Source organism: Xylocopa sonorina, chromosome 17 (assembly GCF_050948175.1).
Source record: "Xylocopa sonorina isolate GNS202 chromosome 17, iyXylSono1_principal, whole genome shotgun sequence".
Classification (NCBI taxonomy): domain Eukaryota; kingdom Metazoa; phylum Arthropoda; class Insecta; order Hymenoptera; family Apidae; genus Xylocopa; species Xylocopa sonorina.
This window is the reverse complement of record NC_135209.1, coordinates 3913073-3940526: the sequence shown is the minus strand read 5'-3', so window position 1 is coordinate 3940526 and position 27454 is coordinate 3913073. Positions and strand designations below refer to the sequence as shown.

At 40.0% G+C, this 27454-nt stretch overlaps 4 protein-coding genes across 9 annotated transcripts in view; 3 read left to right on the top strand and 1 right to left on the bottom strand.

Annotated features, from left to right (window-relative positions):
* Wwk (anoctamin 8 white walker) overlaps positions 1-5033 on the top strand; it is a 29124-nt gene extending 24091 nt beyond the window's left edge. For 2 of the 6 annotated variants that reach the window (XM_076907916.1, XM_076907911.1), the window contains exons 12-17: positions 281-295; positions 1379-1576; positions 2236-2527; positions 3530-3841; positions 3937-4201; positions 4478-5033. In XM_076907916.1, the coding sequence (XP_076764031.1) occupies positions 281-295; positions 1379-1576; positions 2236-2527; positions 3530-3841; positions 3937-4201; positions 4478-4958 (1563 nt within the window). In that variant the 3' untranslated portion in view covers positions 4959-5033. The remainder of the gene's footprint in view (positions 1-280; positions 296-1378; positions 1577-2235; positions 2528-3529; positions 3842-3936; positions 4202-4477) is intronic. The other 4 variants (XM_076907917.1, XM_076907912.1, XM_076907915.1 and 1 more) reach the window with 3 other exon arrangements.
* Positions 5034-12308: 7275 nt separating this feature from the next.
* LOC143431178 (uncharacterized) lies at positions 12309-13172 on the top strand. Its single transcript, XM_076907733.1, has 3 exons — positions 12309-12485; positions 12605-12777; positions 12853-13172. The coding sequence occupies exons 1-3, from the start codon at positions 12309-12311 to the stop codon at positions 13106-13108; spliced, it is 606 nt and encodes a 201-aa protein (XP_076763848.1). The 3' UTR covers positions 13109-13172.
* A 635-nt stretch (positions 13173-13807) lies between these two features.
* On the top strand, positions 13808-14692 carry Rpp21 (ribonuclease P protein subunit Rpp21). The gene is made up of 4 exons (XM_076907731.1): positions 13808-13811; positions 13903-13964; positions 14050-14141; positions 14223-14692. Exons 1-4 carry the CDS (start codon positions 13808-13810, stop codon positions 14518-14520), a joined length of 456 nt encoding a protein of 151 aa, XP_076763846.1. The 3' UTR covers positions 14521-14692.
* Positions 14693-15843: 1151 nt separating this feature from the next.
* Cad87a (cadherin 87A) overlaps positions 15844-27454 on the bottom strand; it is a 193906-nt gene continuing 182295 nt past the window's right edge. The window contains exons 6-28 of the mRNA XM_076907955.1: positions 26889-27023; positions 24666-24858; positions 23804-24114; positions 23149-23307; positions 22871-23058; positions 22615-22777; positions 21728-22172; positions 21387-21578; positions 20958-21211; positions 20741-20873; positions 20206-20421; positions 19754-20053; positions 19438-19682; positions 19060-19353; positions 18772-18969; positions 18245-18467; positions 17619-18163; positions 17343-17518; positions 17132-17267; positions 16931-17055; positions 16754-16855; positions 16475-16688; positions 15844-16189 (exon numbers count right to left, since the gene is read on the bottom strand). Coding sequence (XP_076764070.1) covers positions 16073-16189; positions 16475-16688; positions 16754-16855; positions 16931-17055; positions 17132-17267; positions 17343-17518; positions 17619-18163; positions 18245-18467; positions 18772-18969; positions 19060-19353; positions 19438-19682; positions 19754-20053; positions 20206-20421; positions 20741-20873; positions 20958-21211; positions 21387-21578; positions 21728-22172; positions 22615-22777; positions 22871-23058; positions 23149-23307; positions 23804-24114; positions 24666-24858; positions 26889-27023 — 5064 coding nt within the window. The 3' untranslated portion in view covers positions 15844-16072. The remainder of the gene's footprint in view (positions 16190-16474; positions 16689-16753; positions 16856-16930; positions 17056-17131; positions 17268-17342; positions 17519-17618; positions 18164-18244; positions 18468-18771; positions 18970-19059; positions 19354-19437; positions 19683-19753; positions 20054-20205; positions 20422-20740; positions 20874-20957; positions 21212-21386; positions 21579-21727; positions 22173-22614; positions 22778-22870; positions 23059-23148; positions 23308-23803; positions 24115-24665; positions 24859-26888; positions 27024-27454) is intronic.

The following is a 27454-nucleotide window of genomic DNA, read 5'->3' as shown; positions in this document are numbered from 1 at the left end:
TACGTCATGTCATGATTCTTTATCTTTCGTTTCTGGTACCTCCTTTACGACCCCCCTGGCTTGCGTGTACAGCATCTTCTGTTGATTAATTTTATTTTGGGGTCAACGCCGAGTGTGCTCGAAAGTGGTCCCGGTGGTAGGGAGAAGAGGGACGAATGGAAAATCGCGCGTGGACCGTGGAGATTAGTCAATGTTGTCCTGTGTTCTCTGACCGGTTCTTTTTGCAGAATTTTAATCATTTCTTTCCCGTTTCCCAACCGATTCCGTCGACGACGCGCAGATATCAACCAAAAAGGTAATGTCACCTGATCATCCTATCACTAAATAGTTCACCCTTTTAATTACCAATTGGACTTTCAACTAGCTATTTTCAACCGATAACACCTGAAAAGGGAATAGAGCTGCGTAGAATTTGGAGAAAAGCAGTGGAAATTTGTCCAAGTCGATCGAATGCATTTCTGTATTCATTATCGACCAATAAAACCTGAAACAGGGGATGTTTGCTTGCGTAGAATTTGGAGAAAAGCAGTCAAAATTTGTCTAAGTCTTTACTTTGGTCGTCTTCTTGAACATTAACAATAGAACTTAATTAAATACTCTTTGAAACTAGAATAGTGATCATTGTGAAACTTTCTTAGAGATCAAACAATTTTTAGATTTTATTTTATTTAAGAGAAAATGCAATAACCATTCCTTAAATTTCTATTGTATTATAGACACCCCTTAGAGAAGACGTCCAAGTGCAAAGGGTTAATATTTTTAATTAAAATTGTAGATATCAATGGTAGTAAAGTTTTCACGTTTATTCGTCATCTTCTTAAGAGATTCTCGAGCTTTGATCGACCTGTGACTCTGCTGATGAGACGATTAAGTAACTAAAAGGGTGAACCAACGAAATCACAGCTTACACGCCGACATCTTGTCGAGCGTTAGCTTCTTATTTTTCGTTTGACGAGCATAGTAACCCTTGCACTACCTATGCTAGATACACACTGTTCACGTGATAGAAACTGTGTCTGCTATAGATGTATGTGAAACTATTTAGACAAGTTTCCGTCGCAGTTTTATTATCCAACAAAAGGTACATACAATTCATCACTACCCAATAAAAACAAAATTATGCAACGAAAATAATACTACGGTTTCCTAAGTTTAAAATTCAATGCTGAAATGCTGAACAATGCTTAAACTTTGATGACTGCTGAAACAATGCTGAAACCTTGTGATGATAAATCTGCGACGAATCACAAGCGAGAGACTGGTTACTTGCGACATCACGCTATTTTCGAAACAACGTCTGTCAATAATTAAAAAATTAGGAACAGTTTTGGAGAAAGGTCACGACGAGAGTTCATACGCGTTACGTTTTCATTCGCAGTACGACGGGGCGTTTTCAGAGCATTTGGAGATGCTGTCGCAGCTTGGATACGTCTGCCTCTTCTCCTCAGCGTTCCCTTTGGCCGCCATGGCTGCGTTGCTTGGGAATCTTCTTGAGTTAAGGGGCGACGCTTTTAAGCTCTGCTTCGTTCTCCAGCGACCCTTTGGTCGCAGAGTGTCTAACATTGGAACTTGGCAAGTAAGTAACAAACGTCGTTAAAAATATTGTCTACAATAATTGTTAATTACATGCAATGTGAATATGAAAGTAACTTGTTTGTTAATAATTAAACAAAAATTTGGAATTCGATGGAATTTTGGTAACTATGGTTATTTTAGATTTATTTATTCAATTTTTAGTGTTCTTCGTTGTTTCTACCAAAGCATAGGGTACTCTGTTCTAAAAAAAAGCATAGTAACATTGTAACATTGTAGATCTTCAAAAGATGCAAAAAGAAAATTAGTATATTTCTTACAATAATTTTTGCTTCGTCTACTTTGTCGTACAATAAATAGTCCAACCATAAATCTGATTAATCTCTGCAATTCATTACTATAATATTAACACTCATCCTCCACAAATATAAACATCATGATTATTCTTATTGTTTTCCCCATTTCTTTTTAAAATTCCCAACAACATGAAATGAATAAATTAAAAAATTAAGTCACATTTTTCTCACTATAAAGAGATTAATCAGTGATATTAATTAAAACATCAAGTCTCTAACAGAACACTGAAACTTCTCTGTCGATCAGAACGCATTTTTCTCACTATAAAAAGATTAATGGTAGATTAGTGGTATTAATTAAAAAATCAAGTCTCTAACAGATCACTGAAACTTCTCTGTCGACCAGAACGCTATGGAGGCGATGGGGCTGGTGGCGATATTGGTGAACTGCGCCCTGATCGGGCTGAGCGGACAGGTGCAACGGATGTTCCCAGAAATGTCAGCCACACAGACGATTCTGCTGATAGTCGCACTCGAGCACATCATGCTTGGGATACGGTTCATAATAATCTGCGCGATCCCGGATATTCCGCAATGGGTGGCCACAGAGATGGCCAAGGTGGAGTTCCTGCGACGCGAGGCGGTCAGGAGGCTCTCGTCCACCCCTTCGCCAGAACAGCAACCAGCCACAGTGATAGGTAAGTGATTTGTCGCATTCTAAAACGAGTCAACGTCGAATCTAACCAGCCTATTAAAATCTGACGTTCCATCCTCGCATGCATCCTTATTCTCTGCTACTTTTCCGGTTGCAGAACGTTTCTCAGCTTGTAGCATCCTTGCAACGTCGAGAGGTATTGGCAAGTTGGTGATTTCTGGAAGAAATCAAAGAGTTCTGTGGAATTCTGAAGGCTTTATTGAGAATTGTGTGAGAAAATTGGAGGGGTTTTGAAAATTCTGGACTCTTGGAGAACTTTGGGAACTTGAGGAACTATGGTAGTTGAGACATTGTTGGAATTTTATAGATTAAGAGAAGTCTTGGCGTCTGACTGCTTTAATGTCGTGGAATATGCTAGGAATTTAAGGAAGCCTGAGGTTTCTAAGAAGTTAAGGAACTTGAAGTATTCTGGAAGCTCAAGGAAGTTTAGAAACTTAAGAAACTGTAGTAGATTAAGATATTGTTGAAATTGTACAGATTGAGGGACTCTAGCGATCTTCTTCTAAGAATTCTAGTAGTAGAACATAAAGATTCAAATATTCTAGCTCTAAGAATTTAAAAAATAAGAAAGCCTGCAATATCTCAAACTCTTCTAAACTCCACCATCAGAACTTTAAGAATAGCCAAGCATTCCAGAAACATAGGCTCACAAGTAAACTCTCTTCAAATCAAAGGAATTCCAAGGAACTCGAATCTGAAAAATGGCCAAACAATTCTTGCAAGCTCTCTACCTTCCTCTACCTTAACAAAACCTCCTCCAACATCTCAAAACCTTGCGATCTTCACCATCAGAACCTGAAGCATTCCAATAACGTAGACTCACAATTAAATTCTCCTGAAACCAAAAAGGAATCCCAAGGAACTCGAGGCGAAAGAAAAATTGCCAAACAATTCTTGGGAACAGTCTGCCTCCCCATACCTTGGCAAGCACACGCCCTCAATCTCGTCCTCCCTCCTACCATCAATTAATTTCGCTCGAACTCAGGGAGATTCGTGGTGAGTCCAGCAGACGGTGAGAGCGAAGAGCAACAACTGCTTACTGATCGTACTGGCGACGCGACGCCTTCGAGTATCCCCGACACCCCCACCCTGGCGTCGACCACCCAGACGCCCAGCAGTCCAGCGACACCTAGCGCCTCTTCCGTGCCAAGGATCTCTGAGACACCACCAGCAGTTCAGACACCTGGCAGTGCAGGCAGCAGCGAGCTAGGCAGTCCTTTGCTAACCGAGAACATCGTTGGCAGTGCTCGTGACATCCACAATTCACCAAGATGCTCCATTCCTGGCGGTGAAAGAGGTTCCACCATTTCTTTCTCTTCTCTCAAACTTTGTGCAAGACTTGACGATGTCAGTAATAAAAAATAGATACTCTTTGTTTGCTGCATGGAACAGGAAGACGTTCGAGAGAATGGCTTCAGACGGAGTCAGAAGCGTCTGGTGGGACTGATCAGTACAGTCATCACTTGACGATTGGGCCTCATGGAGGCGTCGACTGGGTTCGAAGACTGGGTCTTGAAGCTGGAGGCAGGAAGTCCAGCGATTCTGAGATCAGTGGGGCTGGCACTGTTGGAAGCGGTGACGAGCTGACTCTTCATAGGTCCACCGATTGCATTGCTTCGAAGGATCTTGCTTCCTCGTCGGATAGCGATCTTCTTAGGTACGCGTGATATGGTTTCGATGGAAGTAAAGAATGTTAATTAGTATAAAGTGTGAATGAGCAATAGTAAAGTTAATCCTTTGAACTTTGGAGTCAATGTAATCGCTAATCAATTCTGATGAGGGAATATCTGAGTACTGTGCTTGCTATGTGCTCTTAAAGAGGAGATCCAAGTGCAAAGGGTTACATATTAGCAGCCGTAGAAATTGTTTCTTCTCCAGAACAACTGAATTCCTCCACAAATGCTCAATTACCAATTAATACTTCCTCCAACAGATCAGCTCCACCATGGACAGTAGCCCACAGGACCCAGAAGTTCCGTTTCTCACCGGAAAGAGAGCGAGAACGTGAGAAAGCTGAGAAGCAACAGTACCTGCACCATCAACGCGAGATCCAGGATCACAAGCAGCAGTCCTATTACGCAGAAAAAGAGAAGGACACGGGCGGTCTCTCAGACTCGAGCAAGACGATATCCAGCCAGGAAGAGGAGAAACCTTCTAAAGAAGAGCGTGAAGCGAAGAAGACGAGGGTGAAGCAGAGCCTGATGAAGAGGGCGAGGTCCGTCGCGATCTTCTCGTTGAAGCTGAAAGAGCGCAGAGCAAGGGAAGCGGAGATGAAAGCGAAGGAGGCTGAAAGGGAGGCCAGGTGGCAACAGCCGCAGTCCTGCGTCGGTGGCGAGCTCTCTTGTATCCCCATAGAAAAGCTTATATCCGTGGACGACATCGCGGCCATGGAATTACGCAGACTTAATCATTAGCCGCTTAAACGTTTCACTTTCGTTTCACACGCTACGTAGAAACGTTCGTCTGCGCTAGTGATACTCGCTACGGAACGAATGGTCGCGAAGGGATGGTCGTGCGGGATCCTCGAGGTCAAACGATGGATCCAAGGGACGAGAAGGGAGAGGGTGCAACGTCCCACGGGTCGATCGGTTATTTATTTGAGTTCTCGCGCGAATTATCGATGGAAAAAAAGAACAACGCACACGAGGATGTGGTAGAAACGTAGAAGAAGGTCGAAGGAACAGACGGGGGATGCGATTTATCCTTGATACGATGCCTGCGTGTGTCTGCGTGTGTGTATGCGTACGAGAGAGAGATTGTTCTTTTATATTCGTTTTTATACGTTTCTTCTTTTCAAACGATCTCCTCTCTCTTTGTCTATCTCTCTCTCTCTCTCTCTCTCTCTCTCTCTCTCTCTCTCGTTTCATCCCTTATATTGGCGTTACGTATGGATTTGATGTCAGGCGAGGTCGAGATCTTTAATGTTGGACGAAAACTTGCTCAACTGAAGGGACGACGCTCCCGATTTTAATTAACAATTTTAATTCGTATGCGTTGGCTGAAGAATGATAAGGTAAATGGTTGAGACGCTCGATTTCTATTTGATTTCAGTTTCGACTGGCTGGTTTTCGAGTGAGTATCATTTGCGCACGTGAAACATGCGCACCGATCGGTGTGTTCTCACGGAGGTTTATAAAAATGGTAGAAAATGTTTAGAGAAGAAAAGAGAACGGAGAGAAAAGGAAGAAGGGAGTTAGATGACTGTCGCGTTTGGAGAACGCGATGGCGGATAGAATTGCGAATGTGAACGAAGAAACGGCGCACAAAGTTAATTTGAGAATCCTAGATGAGGTCTTTTAGAACACAGCGTAGAGATGTGGTTCCCAATGTTCTGTGAGGGTGTGGAATAAGTTTTTGAACGATTTTCTTTAGTAGAATATTTTTGTGAGTAATTTTTTTTGGCAGAATATTTGTGTGAGCGATTTTCTTTGGCAGAACACTTGTGCAAGCAATTTTCTTTAGTGAGACACTTTTGTGAGCGATTTTCTTTGGCAGAACATTTTTGTGAGCCATTTTTTTTTTTTGCAGAATACTTTCATAAGCGATTTTCTTTGGCAGAATATTTTCGTAAGGGATTTTCTTTAGCAGAATATTTTCGTAAGCGATTTTCTTTAGCAAAACACTTTTATGAGCGATCTTCTTTAACAAAACGCTTACTTAAGTTAATATGAAATGTACAAGCTTTAATATTAGCCAGTCATAACTCAAAATCACTTCTCATAGTTACAAAAAATGACAACGCAAAGTCTGCACTTGTTTTTCTTTCAAATTCTTAGGTACAAACAGTTGGATCTCTTTTAGTAGTTTATACAGAGGATTCTATTTCTTAACGCAAGATTCATTTTTGCTTTTCCCTTGACTTTTCAAATAATTCAACGTCGTATTCGTGGAAATTTTATGATTTCAATTGTCGTACACTCTTGATCTGCAATTAAATCCACGAAATACTTGTGAAATAGTTGGGAACCACAGATGTAGAGTACCATTCTTGAAGATCATGGTTTTTTGGTAGATTATGCGATACCTCAGCATCGTAGACTATAAGCTCCAGAAAAATTCGTGCCATACTGTACGCGAATCATCAAACACGATCCAAGAGAAGCGAATGAAACACGAACGACTCCGTTGTTGTTGCTGATCAGTTGTTAATTAATGTTACCAACATTGTTACTAACGAACTTTTGTCGAATAGTTCAATTACGCAAGATCCCCCACATACAAACGTACCGATGCACGCAGTTTGCAAGTAGCCAGCGACTATTCGAGTCTGTGAAACGCAGTTTTCGTTCAACGAGCCGCCATCAAAGTTGAGGAAGAAGTTTCGTTTTGCCCGCTGGAGCGACGAGAGCCGATGCTGACTGAAAAGAGGCGGTTTAATTAGCGATTAACAAGCGAGGATGCGCATTTAGGGGCCGTTTTTTGTATATAGGCAACGCGATAGCGAGATTTCGTTTCGAATGGCCTAGCCGACGTCCCCCGTTCGCTGAAGTAGCGCAGTCGTACAACTGAGAGGCACTTTTCTTACGTTCACCCAGTATTTTTTAAACGAACCACCACCCCAGACTACCCCCACGACTTAAACTAGCTAGGCGTTCTGACTTTTAGACGCGTCGAGGCACTGTTGCAGCAGCAGAAATAAAAAGAAAAAAAAAACAAAACAATTAAATAACAGAGAAACCACTAACACGTAAATTGTAACTTTAGAGGCGCCCCTTCGGGTACAGCAAGGCTAGAAAAACCGCGAAGTCGATATAGATTAGCCGCTTTCGTCAGGCGAAGTTTTCTCAAACGGAGCAACCGATACGAGAGAGACACGATTAATTGGGCTGAGGGGAATATCAGCGGAAAGCATCTGTGTTTGTTAGATGTTTTGTATAAAACAGAAACTGAGCCAATAAAAACGTTCCACAATGGAAGAGACGGTCGAGCGTTTTATTCGACTGCATTTCTATTCGATTGCCTGCATTTTTTCGAATGCATTTTATTCGACTGCATTTCTATTCGATTGCCTGCATTTTTTCGAATGCATTTAATTCGATTGCCTGCAAACTTTCGAATGCATTTTATTCGATTCCCTCAAATCGACGCTTGTCAGTGGGTACCAAAATGGAGGACGATGGACGCGTATTAAGGAATAAGTAATTATTAAACTTTTTATAAGTTATGTAATAGTACAGAGTAGTATAGAGTATTTAATAAACTTAAAAGTTTATATTTAAGTAAATATTTAATAAACATAAAGTCCTATAATATTTAATAAATTTATCACAGTGCACTCACACGTTTAACATCTAGTCGAGAGATAAAGTAAACAGTACATAAGGTAAAATGGTATTAAAACGAAAGTAAAATTAATTTAATTAATTATTCGTATTCTTATATATGTTTCATTTAAGATTTTGTAAAGAATCTTCGCAGATGCTGACCTTTTCCTAGTTTCTTCACATATATTGGTAACTTTGTTAGGTTTTTTCGGTTCCTATGTAGTATTCACTTCGATAATGTGAATTGTACTTTGTTGTTAATGTGTGTATTTATTTGTACAGGTTTCTGGTGCCTTCATCTTGCGTGCTCGAACAGAGAGTTTGTAAGGAAGATGGATTTCGAAAGAAACATGGTGAAGATATATTAATTTTTACAACCAGCAAGATTATTGCAGCTAGAACGTATTTATGTATCTTCCTGGAGCAATTGTCATCAGATTTGCAGCTGGAAGAGGATAGAAGGAAGATCTCCAGGAATAATTTAAAGCTCATCTCACATACATTTTATTAATTATCCTAAGTTTTTCGTTCTATCATTTTTAATTTCATAGTTTCATAAACTTCTTTGTTATTTTATAGTTTTAACTATAGTTTTAAGTTTTAACTATATAAGATGTATTGTACATGGCGTTTATATAAGATAATACGAATAATTAGCTTGTAAGACTACCTCTGTACAATATAATTTGTTCCTAAGTATCAATAAACGTTTATATATTATTAATCGATTGTTTATTCATTTAATAACCATCTCTGCAATCCTATAAAGACCCATTCCAATCCTTAAACGAGATAACACTCGTAAAAGAATAACCTGAACTTAAATTAACCGCCCTTTATTCGGATACCTCCTCATATGTTATGTTCTCCTGATACATTGTCGATTTTTCGACCAAAATCTTGAAAATCCGACTTTGATGACGTCACAGGGGCTCTTGGTAATTCCAGGAATTCTTGATGACGTCATTTCCAAGAAGTGGCACAATTCGGATACCTCCTATGACGTCATGTTCTCCTGATACATTGCCGATTTTTCGACTAAAATCTTGAAAATCCACAAAGTATCAGGAGAACATGACGTCATAGGAGGTATTCGCGCCACTTCCAGGAAAATGACGTCATTTCCAAGAATCGCCGAAATTCCAGGAATTTTCGATGACGTCATTTCCAGGAAGTGGCACTATTCGGATACCTCCTCATATGTTATGTTCTCCTGTTACAAAGTCGATTTTTCGACTAAAATCTTGAAAATCCAACTTTGATGACGTCACAGGGGTTCTTGGTAATTCCTGGAATTAATGATGACGTCATTTCCAAGAAGTGGCACTATTCGGATACCTCCTATGACGTCATGTTCTCCTGATACATTGCCGATTTTTCGACTAGAATCTTGAAAATCCACAAAGTATCAGGAGAACATGACGTAATAGGAGGTATGCGCGCCACTTCCAGGAAAATGACGTCACTTCCAAGAATCGCCAGAATTCCTGGAATTTTCGATGACGTCATTTCCAGGAAGTGGCACTATTCGGATACCTCCTCATATGTTATGTTCTCCTGATACAAAGTCGATTTTTCGACTAAAATCTTGAGAATCCAAGTTTGATGACGTCACAGGGGTTCTTGGTAATTCCAGGAATATCTGATGACGTCATTTCCAAGAAGTGGCACTATTCGGATACCTCCTATGACGTCATGTTCTCCTGATACATTGCCGATTTTTCGACTAGAATCTTGAAAATCCACAAAGTATCAGGAGAACATGACGTAATAGGAGGTATGCGCGCCACTTCCAGGAAAATGACGTCACTTCCAAGAATCGCCAGAATTCCTGGAATTTTCGATGACGTCATTTCCAGGAAGTGGCACTATTCGGATACCTCCTCATATGTTATGTTCTCCTGATACAAAGTCGATTTTTCGACTAAAATCTTGAGAATCCAAGTTTGATGACGTCACAGGGGTTCTTGGTAATTCCAGGAATATCTGATGACGTCATTTCCAAGAAGTGGCACTATTCGGATACCTCCTATGACGTCATGTTCTCCTGATACATTGCCGATTTTTCGACTAGAATCTTGAAAATCCACAAAGTATCAGGAGAACATGACGTAATAGGAGGTATGCGCGCCACTTCCAGGAAAATGACGTCACTTCCAAGAATCGCCAGAATTCCTGGAATTTTCGATGACGTCATTTCCAGGAAGTGGCACTATTCGGATACCTCCTCATATGTTATGTTCTCCTGATACAAAGTCGATTTTTCGACTAAAATCTTGAGAATCCAAGTTTGATGACGTCACAGGGGTTCTTGGTAATTCCAGGAATATCTGATGACGTCATTTCCAAGAAGTGGCACTATTCGGATACCTCCTATGACGTCATGTTCTCCTGATACATTGTCGATTTTTCGACTAAAATTTCCAAAAATCGACTTTGTAACAGGAGAACATAAGTATTGAGGAGGTATGCGCGCCACTTCCAGGAAAATGACGTCACTTCCAAGAATCGCCGAAATTCCAGGAATTCTCGATGACGTCATTTCCAAGAAGTGGCACTATTCGGATACCTCCTATGACGTCATGTTCTCCTGATACTTTGTCGATTTTTCGACCAAAATCTTGAAAAATCGGCTTTGTAACAGGAGAACATAACATGTGAGGAGGTATCCGAATAGTGCCACTTCTTGGAAATGACGTCATCGAAAATTCCAGGAATTCTGGCGATTCTTGGAAATGACGTCATTTTCCTGGAAGTGGCGCGCATACCTCCTATGACGTCATGTTCTCCTGATACTTTGTGGATTTTCAAGATTTTAATCGAAAAATCGGCAATGTATCAGGAGAACATGACGTCATAGGAGGTATCCGAATAGTGCCACTTCTTGGAAATGACGTCATCAAGAATTCCTGGAATTACCAAGAACCCCTGTGACGTCATCAAACTTGGATTCTCAAGATTTTAGTCGAAAAATCGACTTTGTATCAGGAGAACATAACATATGAGGAGGTATCCGAATAGTGCCACTTCCTGGAAATGACGTCATCGAAAATTCCAGGAATTCTGGCGATTCTTGGAAGTGACGTCATTTTCCTGGAAGTGGCGCGCATACCTCCTATTACGTCATGTTCTCCTGATACTTTGTGGATTTTCAAGATTCTAGTCGAAAAATCGGCAATGTATCAGGAGAACATGACGTCATAGGAGGTATCCGAATAGTGCCACTTCTTGGAAATGACGTCATCGAGAATTCCTGGAATTGCCGATACCTCCTATGACGTCATGTTCTCCTGATACTTTGCTGATTTTTCGATCAAGAACCTGAAATTTCGACTTTGTATCAGGAGAACATAACGTGTGAGGAGGTATTCGTAATATGCCACTTCCTGGAAATGACGTCATCGAGAATTCCAGGAATTTCAGCGATTCCTGGAAGTGACGTCATTTTCTTAGAAGTGGCAAGCATACCTCCTATGACGTCATGTTCTCCTGATACTTTTCTGATTTTTCGAATAAAATTTTGAAAATCCGACTTTGTATCAGGAGAACATAACATGTGAAGAGGTATCCGAAGAAAGGGCGGGAAATTCAAATATCGAATGTTTAATTTTACGGCTTTTATTGCTGACTATCTTATTTTAATTACTGTTAATGACGAGGAAAAGGAGTGGACAGAGGGCAGAAGTAATGGTAAATGATAAGACAGGTTTTATTCCTTTTAAATAATTAATTTATTCAAACTAATTAAATATACATGAAATTTCTCTAAAACTAGTAAGTTATACAGTAAATTACAATAAAACTAATGAAGCATATATAAATTACAATAAAACTTAATTTTTAAGAAATACAAGTAGTTATAATATTTTTACAAAATTATTCTATCTCTAGAACTGGTGGCGCCATCTCTGTGAGAAGCGCTGAAACTAATTGACGAATAGTTTCCGCTTTTCTGCGATAGATGGCGCCACCAGTTCTTGAGTAGTCCACTTCATTGTCGATAACGATGTGCGACCAGTTTCAGCACTTTTCGCAGAGATGGCGCCACGTGTCCCAAAATCAAATTTAATTTAAATAATTCGAATAATTCCAATACAGAATACAATTTCAAACAATATGACAAGAATACAAACCAACTAAAGTACCTTCTATTAAAATTGTTATATATAATTTTATCAACAATATAAATTCACACTGAAAACAGTGGAATAATTACCTGAAGTGGCACCAACTCCATACGAATTCTCACAGATTCCAATCCGCCAGAAGTAATAAATATTACTCCTTAAAATTGCAAGCATTAAACACCAACGCTACAATCTTTTCACTCGCCAAATCATCGCACGTTTATTCTCTCTTAATTATTAAAATAACTAAAATTATTTCTCAGGTTGTTCCACGCGTCACGTTGGCCAAATTGTGCATCGTCCTTTTAAAAACGGTCGGACGACAATTCAAAACGATGAAATGAACGCAGGCTATGAAAAATAATCGCACGCGATGTCCTCGAATTATTTTGAGAAGTTAAGGGTTCGAGTTCGAGAGCTCGACGATGGCATCGCGAAATTAATCACCACCTGGAACCTCCAGCACGTTCTAATTGGTCGTTTCGAGGAGTGCACTGCGGAAACGAATTCCTACGTCGAGGCTGTATGGAAAACCATAAAAGATACTCAGGTTCAAATCACGCTATTTTACAATAATTCAATTATACATAATTATTTCTAATAAACGATGATAATATATGTTTACTTTAATTCATAAGTTTACAATGTTTCATGGTCTTCGAATATCAGAATGGAATGGATGGAATTCTATCAGAAATTAATTCGGAGCACATAGTACCGATGGGACAATTTCTGCAAGAAACTAGAAAAGAATACGAAGGTTTAAAAGAAATGTGCGATGATTTGGAGACTGTTTTAGCTGAATACGATTGCCGGTTCAGTAAAAACGATACCACAGAGAAGTCTGTACTTTAATTCTAATATTCTGTCCATAACTGTGCAATTTGTATCGTTAATGATCGTTTTAAATTGTACAGGAAGAATACGAGTAATAATAAGAGCGGAAGCTTTAGCGAGAGTTCACCGGAGAGGACAGAAAGCCTGCCAGTCGAGTGCACTCCTTGCTTCAGCCGAACGCCAGCTGGCAACAAGTTCTCTACCCCTGCGATCAATAATTTAACATCGATATCTGATGGTAGCTTCATCGCGAATAAGGATTATGTTTGTACACCAGGAGAACGTCCACAGGAACCGATTTATTCCACTCATTTTTATAATATATTAAGAAAGTAGAGTCTCTAGCGAATATTTTGTATTGTAAAGTATGTGTAAATAATAGCATCGGATATCATGAGATAAGAAAAAAGTTTAGTGCCTTCTATTATTAAAATAAAGCTTGTTTTAATATTAATCTAATATTATAAACTTTGCTAAAAGTATTGTGTGTCTTCTCGTATAATTTGAAATTATTCTGAATTATGAATGACATGGAGCTAATTTATGGGCAAAGTTTGTAGTAGATACTTCAGTGAAAAATTTAGTGCCTTCTATTATTAAAATAAAGCTTGTTTTAATATTAATCTAATATTATAAACTTTGCTAAAAGTATTGTGCGTCTTCTCGTATAATTTGAAATTATTCTGAACTATGAATGACGTGGAGCTAATTTATGAGCAAAGTTTGTAGTAAATACTTCAGAGAACTCATCAAGCAGATGTGGACGACCATCTTAAATCTGGAAGGTCAGAAAAGTGTGATATATGCATGGTATAAAATTTGAAGAAAAGCTGGTGTGACAATTCATGATATTATGAAACAATATTGAAATAGTTCTACTAAAAATCAGAAGGCTGTCTTTGATTGGATAATTAGTAACTGTAAAACCATGCAGTATAACCTATACTATTAACAAAATATATACAAAGTATCTAGCCTTTCATTACTGAAAGAAAATTTCTTGAGAACCGGAGGATTCTAACTCACATCTGAATTATGGGTCAGTATAAACTTTAGTATAATTAATACAAGATGAATTGCCATATTTTCTGCTAATTTCTTAAACATAATATGTTATAATCGCTTTATAGACACGAACACAAAATTATGCCAAGGCAAAGACATCTTCGAGAGGATGAACTACTTATATCAGGTAACAATGTTTTTGCTAACGATTTATGTTTTACCATTTTTAAGTAGTTTAAAAGGAACTACTGAAAAAGAAACTATTTCTACAGGCAAGTTATCTGATGGCGTTGAAAAACAGGATAGCAGCATCGTATTATGGCAACACAATGGTTGGTTGTGCGAAGAAATCAGTCTTAAGAATGTGAGTTTCAGAAATTTTTACACAAGTTATTTTCTACGAAAGAATTTTAAATATAGCGTAATCTCTTTTTTTTCTTTCCAGAGAATCTGACGTTAAAAGGACAATTTGTAAGTGCTGCCAGTCTCCGCTTATACCTGGTGAGACAGCAAGAGTACGATTGGTTTCTAAGCCAGTGAAAGCAGTGAAATGGACTTGTTTGACTTGTCTGAGCGTTAAGAGGTATCCAACGAGGAAAGGGTACAAGTTATGGACAGAGGAACCTAATTCTGTGATCCAGACTTTCAATTATGCGTCGAAACCAAAGGACGACAAGCCCAGCCACGAAACTGTGGCGAACAACTCGGATAAAGTGAAATCGATGGACGTCGAGAAGAGTTGAATCTACACAGACTTGAATATTTATTTTCCACATGATGTGAGAGATGCGATGAATGTTGACATTACGAATACTTCTTCTTTCCTTCCTTAATCGATGGCTTACATAAAATATGTTACAATAAATTTATAATCAATAAACAGATACCTTTACTAACTGGAATATTCATAACCATCTAGTAATATCCTTGATACTGATATTAGTTTTACAGTAAATGTTTATAGACATAACATGATCGTAATTAAGTTATTGTTTCTCGAGTATACGATATTACTGTACGACGAGAGCCGTTCGCAAGAAATTTCGCGGGTCAATGCGCGTCTGCCTCCTCGTCAGGACGGTATTTATGTTGTAAAAAGCTGATGCTCGCCTGAGACGACGCGAAACGATCACGTCCTTGCGATGCGAACGTCGAAATTTGATGCGAACGCTTCCATTTAACTAGCTATGATATGACTATATCCGCCCATCGCCATTGAGTCTTACGAAAATCTGAGAATGCAAGTTAAATAACGTACGCGGGCGCAATCAAATCACAGATTAATCGGATAGAAATCAGTCGTTTAATCCTAAGCTTAAATAAATATAACAATAGCATTGGAAATCAGAGACGATCGTACATGAACTTATGACGTTGTGCTGAGACTTCTCGATAGAATTTCTGTTTCTTTTTATTATTACAATTATTCTTTAATATTTATGAGCTTTCTCTCTCTCTCTTTCTCTCTATTCTCGTTCTCTCTATTCTCGTTCTCTCTCTCTCGTTCTCTCGTTTCACCTCGAAAACAGTTCCCTTGCATGTCACGATATGGCAGTGATCTCATTTGTTCATGTAGAGGGGATCGATGACGCCTATAAGTACGTATCTTCTTCTCGTTTTTTTACGCTGTGAACGTGTACATAATTTATATAAATACTAAACTAGTGAGGAATTAATCAGAAAACTGCGCTGGACGGAGTTCTACACATTCATTTTATATACATATATCTGTCGTGCCAAGCTTTGGTCGTTACAAGCTATTTCACAGTGTCTATTTATCTAGCAATTTTGATTCTCCTAACAGTGAAACTAACGGTTAATCAGACGAGACCACAGGTTGGCAACGCACACATATATACATGCACACACCAGCTACGGGGGAAATATATTTATTCCAGTAATATTGACTGTTCATTCGTCGTTACGCTTTATCCTGCGGGGCTGTTTTTGCTAAGAAAAATCGTTCTCGAACCAAAGCTGCGGAAGATGCACGGGTCAGAGTAGAGATTCGTTTCTTGTTTCTTCTTCTTCTTCTACTTCTTCTTCTTCTTCTTCTTTTTGCGTAATTCAGGATTACTTCTCGAGCTCTTCTTGTACACGCGTCCACTCGCAGACAAACCCAACGATGTCTATCCGATTATTGTCGAAAAGGTGTGTGCATGCGAGTTTTCAATCAATTTTCAGGGGAAGGCGCGTGCAACAGTTGGAGCCGTAGTTAGAAAGGTACAACGTATGGGTGGTGATAAAACGTTAACGTTATCGATGGAGAAGAGGGACTGGTATAAAATCTCGCCTTTACACTAGCGCTGAAACAAACTGGGGCTGCCCGTCGAGGTCGATCGTCAGCTGGGGCATCACATTTGAGGATGGCTGGAATGTTGATCCTTGGAAACCCATCGCTGATTCGTAAAACTGCAATAAAGTGTTTCACAATATTAACGCAATTGCCTTTTAATCCCTTGCACTCGAATTTGCTAACGTCTGTCCATCGATACAAAATTTCCATCTCTATAGAAAACTTCAGAGAAACTTATGTTTCTCAAAAAAGTAGCAATGCAATGAAATCTCTCCTCAAAAGAGGCATTCGAGTGATATGTTAGACTCGCAATGTCCTCTCAGAGAGGATATTCGAATGCAAAGGTTTACTATCATTCTATTATAATCGTTTATGATCATTTCAATTAAGTTTCTTCATACATTATGGTTTCCTGGAAGCGTTGTATAATCTGGCGTCGTTGGACGGTGCCTGTTCGTGGGTAGCGGACGTTGGATGGTCGCATAAGTATTATCTTGTGATGTATCACCCATACCAACGCTTACGCCACTTCCTCGCCTTTCTGTACCTAAGCCACCCTCAGGTTCGCTGAATACTTGCATCGTTAATTCTTGTTCCTCGTACAGTTTCAGTTTTCTGAAATAATTACGACACGAGCGTTGATTTATGAGCTTGCGAAAATACTTTTTTCCATTACTCACTGCTCGATCCACAAAGGGTTCTCTGTGGTGTTCAATTCATCGATGATTTGTTTCTTTATTAGGCCGTCCTTCTTTCGTATATCATTTGGCACAGTGATCACCCTAGAATATCACAGAGAAGGTTCTAAAATCGGTTCTTACATTAAAATGAATCGAGTATAGTCTTTTAACAGTTACCAATGACGCAGGCAACAGCAAACTACTGTTACAGTAACCGCACCAACTGATAGAACTACAGATAGAGCTATCAAGGCTGCCAATGCAGGGTCGAATGGTTCTTCTTGTACCCCAGCGTAAGCAGGCTAAAGAATTATGTCAAGAGTCAAATGCAGATGTCTTTGAAAGATTTGTGGAATTTTAAACGAAGACGATACGTACCACTACGTTCTCGATAGCAAATCCAGCATAATAGTCTTTCAAGAAATCGTACTTTGCATCGATCACCTTAAGTACCTGTGGAATGGGCGCAATAGTTTGCGTTTTTGGTTCCACTACGTGCAAATACATATCACACCTGCACATTACATACTAATGTTATGTTCTTAACACAGTATTAATTTAAAAATCGTGCAAAATATTTCCTTTTTACCATTTTCTACGAATATGACCAGATCCATCCACGTGGTACCTGATGTCATCGACAACGACCCTACTCTGAGTCGCATTCGACAATTCTGACACGATCTCGTCGCGTTCACGATTCACCTCTTCAGGGGATCTCGACAAGATCACTCTTATCAATTGCGAGGCCTCGAATACCCAAACCTTTCAACGATATAAAAACAAAGCAATTAAAATACCTACTTAAATTTATACATAATTTTGAAACATAGAAACGTGGAGATTCAGACATGAAATAGCTTACATGAACCCTAGTCATGGCGTATCTTTCTGGTATAGCTGTTTCCTTCGCTATAACTTCAACGATGAACCTGTCTTGATTATACTCAGCCATGTATCCGCTTGTAACCAGTTTACCATCTTGCGTTACATTAAAAGGACTTGGAACAATAGAGCCACTGGGTTTTTCTGACCCGTACTTGTAAAGATTCGCACTGGCTACGTAATAATGAAGCGTGCCATTGTCTCCAACATCCAAATCAGACGCTGTCACCTTCGTTACGAAATCGTTCACGTTTGCCATCGAATTGACCCCAGCATAGTAATCGTTGCGCTCGAATATTGGCGGATTGTCGTTCTCGTCTAGAATTGTTATGGTAACGTTCACGTGTCCGTGGTCTGTGCTGCGAGTCAGAGGATGTCCTGCGTCCACAGGATTTATGTAAATATCAGGATCGTTGGAAGCTAGTATCGAGAGGACGTATTTGTCTCGAGTTTCACGATCGAATGATTTATTCGCGTATATGCTGCCATCAGACTTGTCCATGTAGAAAGCATAATTCTCGTTTCCTAGAAAGTATTCGTGGTTATGTACCATTTCTGAAGGTTTTTAAATTGCTTGTTTAATTTTATGTATGCAGTGTTATTTACCAGCTTCTATGTAGTAATAAACTTTCGCGTGTCTGCCTTCATCCTTGTCCTCCGCGATCACTTTCCCCACAAAGTAATCTTTTGGACGGTTCTCTGATATATGGAAATGGTACTCGTCGTAGAATTGTGGCGCGTTGTCGTTGGTATCAACCAACTGTACAGTAAGTAATCGTAACGTTTCGTATGCAGTGGGTGTACCGTGATCAGCGGCTACGAGTACGAGCTGAAATAAAATAAAAAGTAACTATCTTTCTATTTCTTTCTTTAGATTTTTGGACACTATGCCTGGTGTCTCTCAATCTCTCAGTATTTGCGACCTAATTTTACCTCTACTTCTAACGTTAAACCTTCCTTTGAAAACTTTGCTCTGCAAAGGAGGGCCCAAAAGAGTCACTAATAATTATTAAAAATATTTTTTAAAATTAATTTTCAAAAGCAAAGTGCTATTTCTTCTTTTCGATACGCTCGCTTGGCCCCTTTAACGCTCCCTGCAGGTTAAAAATCGCTGTACTGTACACAGAATTTACCTCGAATTTACTTTTCGCCTCACGATCAAGTATAATCTTCGATCTTAGCTCCCCTGTATCCTGATCTATCGAAAATTCTTCTGTCTCTTGGGTGTTTCTGTTTCCAACTTTCAAATGGTAGCTTACTCGTCCGTTTTCACCAGGATCTCTGTCGATTGCTTTCACCGTCAGTATCAGATAATTGGACACACCTGTGTTCTAAAAGATTACATTCAATCATCAATAACACGGCCACAATAGATAAATTGTCGTTCAAGTTGATCGACAATTTGTACGTCGCGTACGTACTTCAGGCACTTCCACAGTGGCGTTCGTTAATTCTGGTAGAACGAATTGAGGCTTGTGTTGATTGACCGACGTTACTCGAATATCGACGTAACATTTGTCCGTGTGTGGACCGCTGCCAGCACCGTCTCTCGCTTCAATTTCAATTCTGTAAGAGCCAGCTCTGCCAAGGAGTGCTGCGCCTGGATATAAAATGCCCGTTTCACGATTCAAAGCGAACGACTCGTTTTCATTTCCATGAATTATCGTATACCAAACTTCACCGTTGACCCCCTCGTCGTGATCTACAGCTCTGACCTTAGAGAACGGAGTACATCGTGCAATCAGTCGTTTATTAATCACTTTTACATACGTCTCGACACTGCAACGAGATTTGAGTACCTGTAAAATTGGTGCAGGTGGATTCACCGCCAAATTCTCAGCAACTGACGCTCTGTAACTGTGCTGCGTGAATATTGGTCGATTATCGTTCACGTCGATGAGTTTCACGACCACTGGCACTGTGGTGCTTCGACGCGAATTTATATGGGCACCATCGCTTGCCATAACCGTTATGGTGATTTTTGGCGTCATTTCTCTGTCGAGCACCGTTGCTGCGCCAACAGTAATCTCTCCAGTCTCGTGGCCTGCAATTTGTACGAATAAATTGTTGCGAAACGTGGTCTTAGTTCACGTTGAATTAGAACTGGTGGCTTACCAATGTTAAAATCAGCAGCGTGGTCACCGATAAGGCTGTAACTGACCTCTCCAAACGGGCCTTCGTCCCCATCCGTCGCTTTGACGACAGTGACGCGTGTACCAGGTGGCGAATGCTCTTTTACAGACGCGTTGTACAGTTCTTTCTCGAATTTTGGGTCTTGGTCGTTCACGTTTATCACAGTGACGATTACCTTGGCTGTCGCGGACAATTGAGGCACACCAGAGTCGTAGGCAACTACTGTGAACTCCAATTGCTTCGTCTCTTCGTAATCAATTACTTGACTGGTTCGTACAATCCCTGAAAAGTTGAGTGACTGATGTATGCGAATACTGGAGAGTTTCAAACATTTTGAGCTGAAGATGAACCAAAGAATTATATTAATTTTTCTATAAAGTTGAATGATACATCAAGGTTTCATTTTTAAATGTAATAGAAAATATACAACGAACCTGTTACATTGTCTATATTGAAATAAGGGCTTGGAGGAACAATCGCGTATCCAGCTATGTTGCTGTCCGCGTCTACAGCTGTGAACGCCCCCACGACAGCTCCAGTTGGTTGCTCTTCTTGCATTTCTATTAAATACTGGGGATTCTCTCTAGTCCACGGTTTAAAGAATTCTGGCGCCATGTGATTCACGTCAATGATCGTGACCACCAATGTACCTAATCAGAAACAGAAGGACGCATTCCCATTCAAAGTTATTCAGAAGAGAATTAGAAAACTTTCGCAAGGATCTATCGATCTTAAAGGCTGTTCATTAAGATTGAAGGCAACAACAGTAAATGGAAACACTAAACTATGGCTTAATACAAACAAAACTGAATACATATGCTAGAAACTATCGCCTCTTTCGTCTCAAAAAGCGACGACAAGTCAGCTGTATTGATTATGAGTCTCAGAAATGCGAATATCCTGCGCACTACATTTCTAAATAAAAATAAAGCTTCAGATATATTAAATATATTTGTTACAATGTAATACCTCTTCCTTGTTGCAACGTGGGTGCTGTCGTGTCGCTGACAACGACAGTGATGCTTACTGTCGCTGCGATATCACGATCCAATGGTCTGACAACGGAAACCTGACCTGTAGCACGGTCGACAGCAAAGAAGTCCTGCAAAACACGCCAATTAATACACACATTCTACACTACAGCAATAAAATTTCTATTATTTTAAAAGAAAGCATTGCATCGTACTTTGAACGATTTACTATTGTTGACTCGTTGACCGTTCCTATCGATCGCTGTGATCGGCTCAGAAATGGCGAAGTTCAACGCTTCTAAATTAACGCTGTCTGGGTCTGTAGCTTTCAGTGTTGTAAAAACAGTCCCAATGGGCGTGTCCTCCGTAACTTCAGCTCTTTGAGTCTCTGGTGTGAAATAGGGCGCCTTGTCGTTGCTATTCTCAACGTTTATCATCAGCGTCGTTGTTCCGGTTAAACTGGGCGTTCCTGACAATAACAAGCTCGTAGTAATCATTATTTATAGTAAAATATTACACTTTTATCTGAATTAATATTTCTAATCACAACTGCAAGAGAAACGATAGCATCTAGATATTTATTTAATTTTCCAAACGCTCCATCTCTTGTCACAAAAATAACACATTGATGAGTGACAATTTACCTTTATCTAGCGCTATAACTTCTATGTGATACGTATTTTTATTGTCATAATCCAGCTTCCTGAACACAGTGACGGTGCCAGTCGTTTCATTGATAGTGAAGTCATCGAATGCCCCCTTTTGTATCCTGTAAACGAGTTCTGCGTTGATCCCAGTGTCTGCGTCGGTTGCTGTCACTTCTTGCACGATCGTTCCTAAAAATAAACGTGCAGACAATTACAGGACGCTTGTAGTTACAAATGTACATATACAACACGTCGACACCCAAAAACGAGAATTCTCGTTTTCATACGACGATGCGTTGTTCTTAACAAATGAACACTGTTCATCAAAACGAACGTACCAATTGGCGATATTTCTGGTATACTCGCTGTGTAGAGATCGTGTGGGAAGACTGGCACGTTGTTGTTAACATCGCGAATGGTGATGTTCACAGTGGCAGAGTCGACGAAGATCCCGTCGCTCGCTTGCACGACGAGCGCGATCCAATCGTGAGTGGAGTTCGTCAAGTCTACCGGGCCTTTATTCTTTATCGTAATTTCGCCAGTGTCCTGGTCTATCGCGAACAGTCCCAGTTCATCGCCACCCACTATCGAGTACGTGATCTTCGACGTCTTGTCTTTATCTCGTGCCTGCACCTTCAAATCTGGCTCGAACTTCTCAGCCCCTTCGTCTATCACCGCGCGATACTTGTCTTGCAAAAATCGAGGTGGGCTGTCGTTGGCGTCTGACAAGCTGATGCGCAAAGAGACACTGGTTGTTTGACCCTGTCCATCGTTGTCAGTCGCCTAATAGAGACGAGAATTAATTATTAGAAATATCCTTTTGTTTAGCGTTTTATTGTTTTTATATGAGATATCGCTTTGGTATTTGTTAACGCGTTCTTTGCCATGTAGATCCTTTCTGATCATGCCAATTCAAAGTTTTATCCTGAAACGAAATTGTGTAAAGTAAACTTGTAATGTAAAGTCTGCAGAAATTGTGGTCTTTTACTATTGTAAAAATTGTAAAGTATGATCTAAGTGGGTTAAACGGAAAGTATCTAAAAATTATCCTACAATACAATTCCTATCGATTACTTATAAACCTTTTGCCAGCATTCAGCAATTTGTAAATGTTATTTTTGAAAAACGCCTCGTCTTCAGAGGCGAACAACTCAAATAGTACTTGACTACTATTTTAAATTTATTTTCCTCAAACAATTTTTCGAAATCCATCGAAACAACGTGCCTTGTATGTGAGGAAGTATTCCGTTTGCTCCTCGTAATCCAAACAGGGCGACGTTCCAGGAGTCGGACAAAGAGCCACAGTGATGACACCCGTTTTTCGATCGACTGAAAAGTGCTGTGCACCTTGTCCAAGCAATTGATAAGCTATCCCTGCTGTACCAAACCTATCACACAAATTATTTATCAAACTTTCCATGCATAGAATTAATTTAAACGAAAAAAAAGAGAAGAAGGAGAGGCTTGTGGGTCTTTCTCACCTTCCACTGTCGCGATCTTTCGCGGTAATTGTTATAACAGACGTGCCTGGGGGTGCAGTTTCCAGCACCATGGCTGTGTACGTGGGATTACTGAAAGTAGGTGAATTATCGTTCGCATCTGTGATGGAGACAGTTACAGTTGCGGTGGATAAAAGCTTCGATTCTGTGTGGACCTCTTCTGCGACGACCTAGAAAGGAATTAAGATGGCGTTATTTTAATTTCGTATACGCTTGAATAGAAGTAATATATTTTATGATTGTATGGGAGATTGGTTTACCAGGATGATGAATTTACGCTGGTTCGGATTCTCGTAATCGAGCGAGCCATTTGCGACGCGAATGTTCACGGACGTGCTTCCTGTGGCCATGGTCGGCTCGATGGTAAATGCACCGTCCGTAATGTCTTCTAGACGCAGGGAAAATACCGAGTTCAGGCCCTACAACGACGTAGTTTTATTAAGTTTGGGAATTACGTCTATACGCGTTCGAATGAAATTGTGGGTATGTTATGTTTTATTTTGGTGGTGTTCTATGAATTTTAGCAAATGATGGATCTTGTGAAAAAATAGATTTGTAATACAAAGTTAGTTATTAAGTTCGTAGATAAGATGGTTCATGGATTTTCAGAATTTAGAATTTTAGAAATTTAGAATTTTAGAATTTAGAATTTTAGAATTTAGAATTTTAGAATTTAGAATTTTAGAACTTAGAATTTTAGAACTTAGAATTTTAGAACTTAGAATTTTAGAATTTAAAATTTTAGAATACTAGAATATTAGAAATTTAGAATTTCAGAATTTAGAAGATTTCTCTTCAATTTACCCCACTTTAACGCATTCAATGTTTTGTTACGTATTAACACAAAAATCGTGTAGTGAGAGAGTTGAGTGTCGTGAAACACTTGTATTAAAACAACGAAACAATGATGCTCACGACGTCTGGATCCTTGACAGTCATGTCTAAATGCGGCAAAGGAGTGCCGTTTGGCACGTTCTCCGGGATCTCGATGTTGTACTCGCGACGATTAAAAGTGGGTGGTTCATCGTTCACGTCCTTGATCGTAACCGTCGCCTCAGCCGTCGAAACCGTCAGATTGTCGTTTCCTGGTATCCCGTCGATTAATTCACGCGCCCTTACTTTCAACGTCAGCACACCAGTCGAATCCTTTAACGCCTCTCTGTTCAAGGGCTTCGCTGTTCTCAGCTCGCCAGTTTCGTCGTCCAACAGGAAGTAATCGAACGGATCTGCGAGAAGAGATAAAAACAATTAAATATAAAAAGCCTTGTTCCCTCTCATTATCTCATTCTGTCGTTCTAAATCGTAAAATGTAAATGTATTTCTGTTGTTAATTGTTGCACGATCTGGTGAACGCTCTCTAACAGCGTTCCTTAAATTACGAGACGCGAAATGGGGGTTGTAAAGTGAAATGTTCGGGTCGTGGAATTTTAATTTAGATAAGTAAATTTGAGAAAAGTGATTTCCTTCTTTTATTGCTTGAAACAACTCTTAAAACTATTTATTTAAATCTGAGATCACGAATTATAAATAAACAATCTTGACTATGAAGAAGAGTCACAAGTGGAAACTGTTTAAGAGATATTGCTCTGTATGATTAAATTTCTATTGTGATTTCTCGATTGTGATACGTTCCAAACCTTTAAAAACCACCTAAAAAAAGTAATTGGAAGAATCATACGACTCGTAGTAGAACAAAATCGTGTAAAAGCAACAGTAAGTGTCTTAGAAGCAACACCAGGTCTAAAGAGAAAGAAAGTGAAACATAGCGTCGACTCACTGGTGACCAATTCGTAGATCATCTTCCTTGGCATCCCTCTGTCACCATCTCTGGCTTTGACGGTCATAACCAAGGTCCCAATAGGATCATCTTCACGCACCACGCCCGTCAGTGAGTCCAGAAATTCCGGTGGGCTGTTCTGGATGTCCGCCACCTTGATTTCCACACCCGTCGTCTCATTGTTCAGCCCATCCTGCGATGGAGAATTCACACGTGTACGTAAAAGACCTCCACTGAGCCGTTTTAAGGCGCGATACTTTGCTGTCAGCTATTTTAATCGTGACTGTGTCACTTATCAGCTGAATTTTAGCGAATGTCCGTCGCGTTGGGGGTTGAATAATTTAGAAACTCGCGGTAGCTGTCCACGTGGTCGACGTTAACACGATATCCCTGTCGCTGGTGACACTTTCATTGTGAACGCCACTTTTAGCCAGAAAAATGTCTCTGCCATCGATCGATAAGACAGATTGCAAAAATAAACTGCTATTTTTGTTTCCACTGTGGTATTTCGAAATACAGAAAGTGTACTTCGTTTAACAGGTATTATAAATTCGTTAAAAATACGAGGCACGTTTACTCGTATTTTATACGGCACAGTTTTCTAGTTCCCGTGTTTATCTCCAAGCGAAATATTTATATTTGTCGATAGAGAACAAATTTGAGGATGACTGAGCGTTAAAAGCGGTGGCTGTTGAAAAACACCGCGACAGGGAACGTGGTAACGAGCAATTAATGGTCTTCCCTAATGCAGAGCCACTTTCGCGTCTGGTTCCTGGGCATTGAATAAACTTACAACAGCTTCTGGACCAAGGCAGAGTAATTTCGAGAAGATCGCGTAATTAGAATCAATTTCCTGCTCTCGTAGTCCCCGCTATATTTATTCGCCCTGTATTTCCGTTAGGGCCGTGGCAATTATCGTTTCTCGTACTTCGCGGTTCCATTCTACAACCTTGCGAACGAAGAGCCAAGGAGTGCGATATTAATCGGGAGAGGCGACAACGAAGAGAATTTTTAATTGCCATTCGCCAAACGCGCCCTTTTTCGTCCTAAATGGACGCGTTTCCCCTCGTTTTGAATTTTTCCCGCGAGCAGCTCGCTCGTTTCCCAGCCAGAAACTCCTTCGTCCCGCTTTAAACTATGGAAATTAGTGAAAATTGAATTTCGCGTCCGCATCTGGCCGCGTCAAAGAACACTTTAAATTCGATAATCCGCTCTGGCCTCGCTTTATTCTCACAGTATTCGAGGAGAGAAGCCATTTTGGTGAAAGAAGAACTCTTCTGCGTGTGGAGGGACAGAAAGAGCAAGGAGGACACGAAGATGCGTCCAAAGGCAACAAAGAGAACGAAAAGGAAAACTTCAGGCCGTACAGAAGGAAGCTGTGCAGAGACTTCACGCACACGTAATCAGCGTCGATTATTCGGCTGTTCTCTCGATTTTCTGCGAGCAGAATTCATTTTAAAAGGTTACTGCTGTTACTCAACCCCTTGGAAAGACATTCGCCACGTTAATTCACTTGAAATGTACTGTTTAACACGGATTGGCTGGATAAAATTTGTCTTGTTGTTCGTTGAAATTTTAATGGAATGGATTAAAAGATTTTGCGGTGTTCGAATATCAATTAATTAATAAGTTAACTTGGTTTCGATTTTCTTTTTGAAAGTAAACAAATTCTGGTCTCATTAGGTGATTTCGAACATAATTATTCCAAATACAATATTGTTATTAATACTGTTCTCATCCACCAGAAAGTAAAACTGTTATTTGCTCCTGAAAGCAAATGTTATCAATAGATATCCACTACAATAGAAACAATTTTCCTCTGTATTCGATCGTATTAAGAGAAGTATAAAGAAAAACCGGAGATGAAGATATTATCCAACCCCTTCAGCTTTTCTGCACTGTGTACACATTCAATAACGTGCACCAAGCCAGAACGAATTAAGAACCATCTTCTATTTCTTCATACTGCCTCTCAATATCCGCTAAAACGTCTGAAAATCATTTTCTCGACCACTGAATATCGCGTTGACCATTGTCTTTCGTTCTAAAAAAAAATACAGACGCACAGCGTGCAATGTTCACGCGTTTGGCGACAAGCCAGACGCATTTTAAGTCCCGCCATGGACGCATCCATCTTGAATGCTCTGGCGAGGGGTGGTCATCGGTTAGGGGCTTGCTTAGACGTAGCACAGCGATTAAAATGAATTTTCAAGTTCTACTCACGCTAGCTCTGAGTAGCAGCTGGTAAAAGGGCCTCTCCCTGTAGTCGAGTGGCTGTCGCAACACCAACGCCCCCACGTACGCGTTCTGGCTCCTCTCCACGTTCACTATGCCAAACTTGTCGCAGGCGTCGAGGAACTGCAACAGAATCGACGTGTATCGAACGTGTATCGATCCACAGCTGCCATTGCTGCTCCAGTGTTCCTTAAACAATGCTCGACGAGCATCGAGGGCGAGTCGCAGGCGATCAGAATCTTTTCACGACGTTCGTTAAAGTGGGCTGACCTTTCGCAAGAGATCCAGAGGAATCTACTATTCTTTAGTGAGGCTAGAATTTCTTTAAAAAAAGTATGAAACTGTGGACCAGCGATCAATATAGTGGTGATGTAATATAATTAGTATGACTTTCAATTGGAATTGCCATTTGTAATTACAATATTGATGTTCTAGATTGGGATTATCGCAGCACTTTCTGGCTCAAGCTGAAAATATCGAGTCGTTTGCGAAACGAAGTCATTGGACTATTACTCGACCTGCTTTTTGATAATTTAACTATACGTCAACGTTGG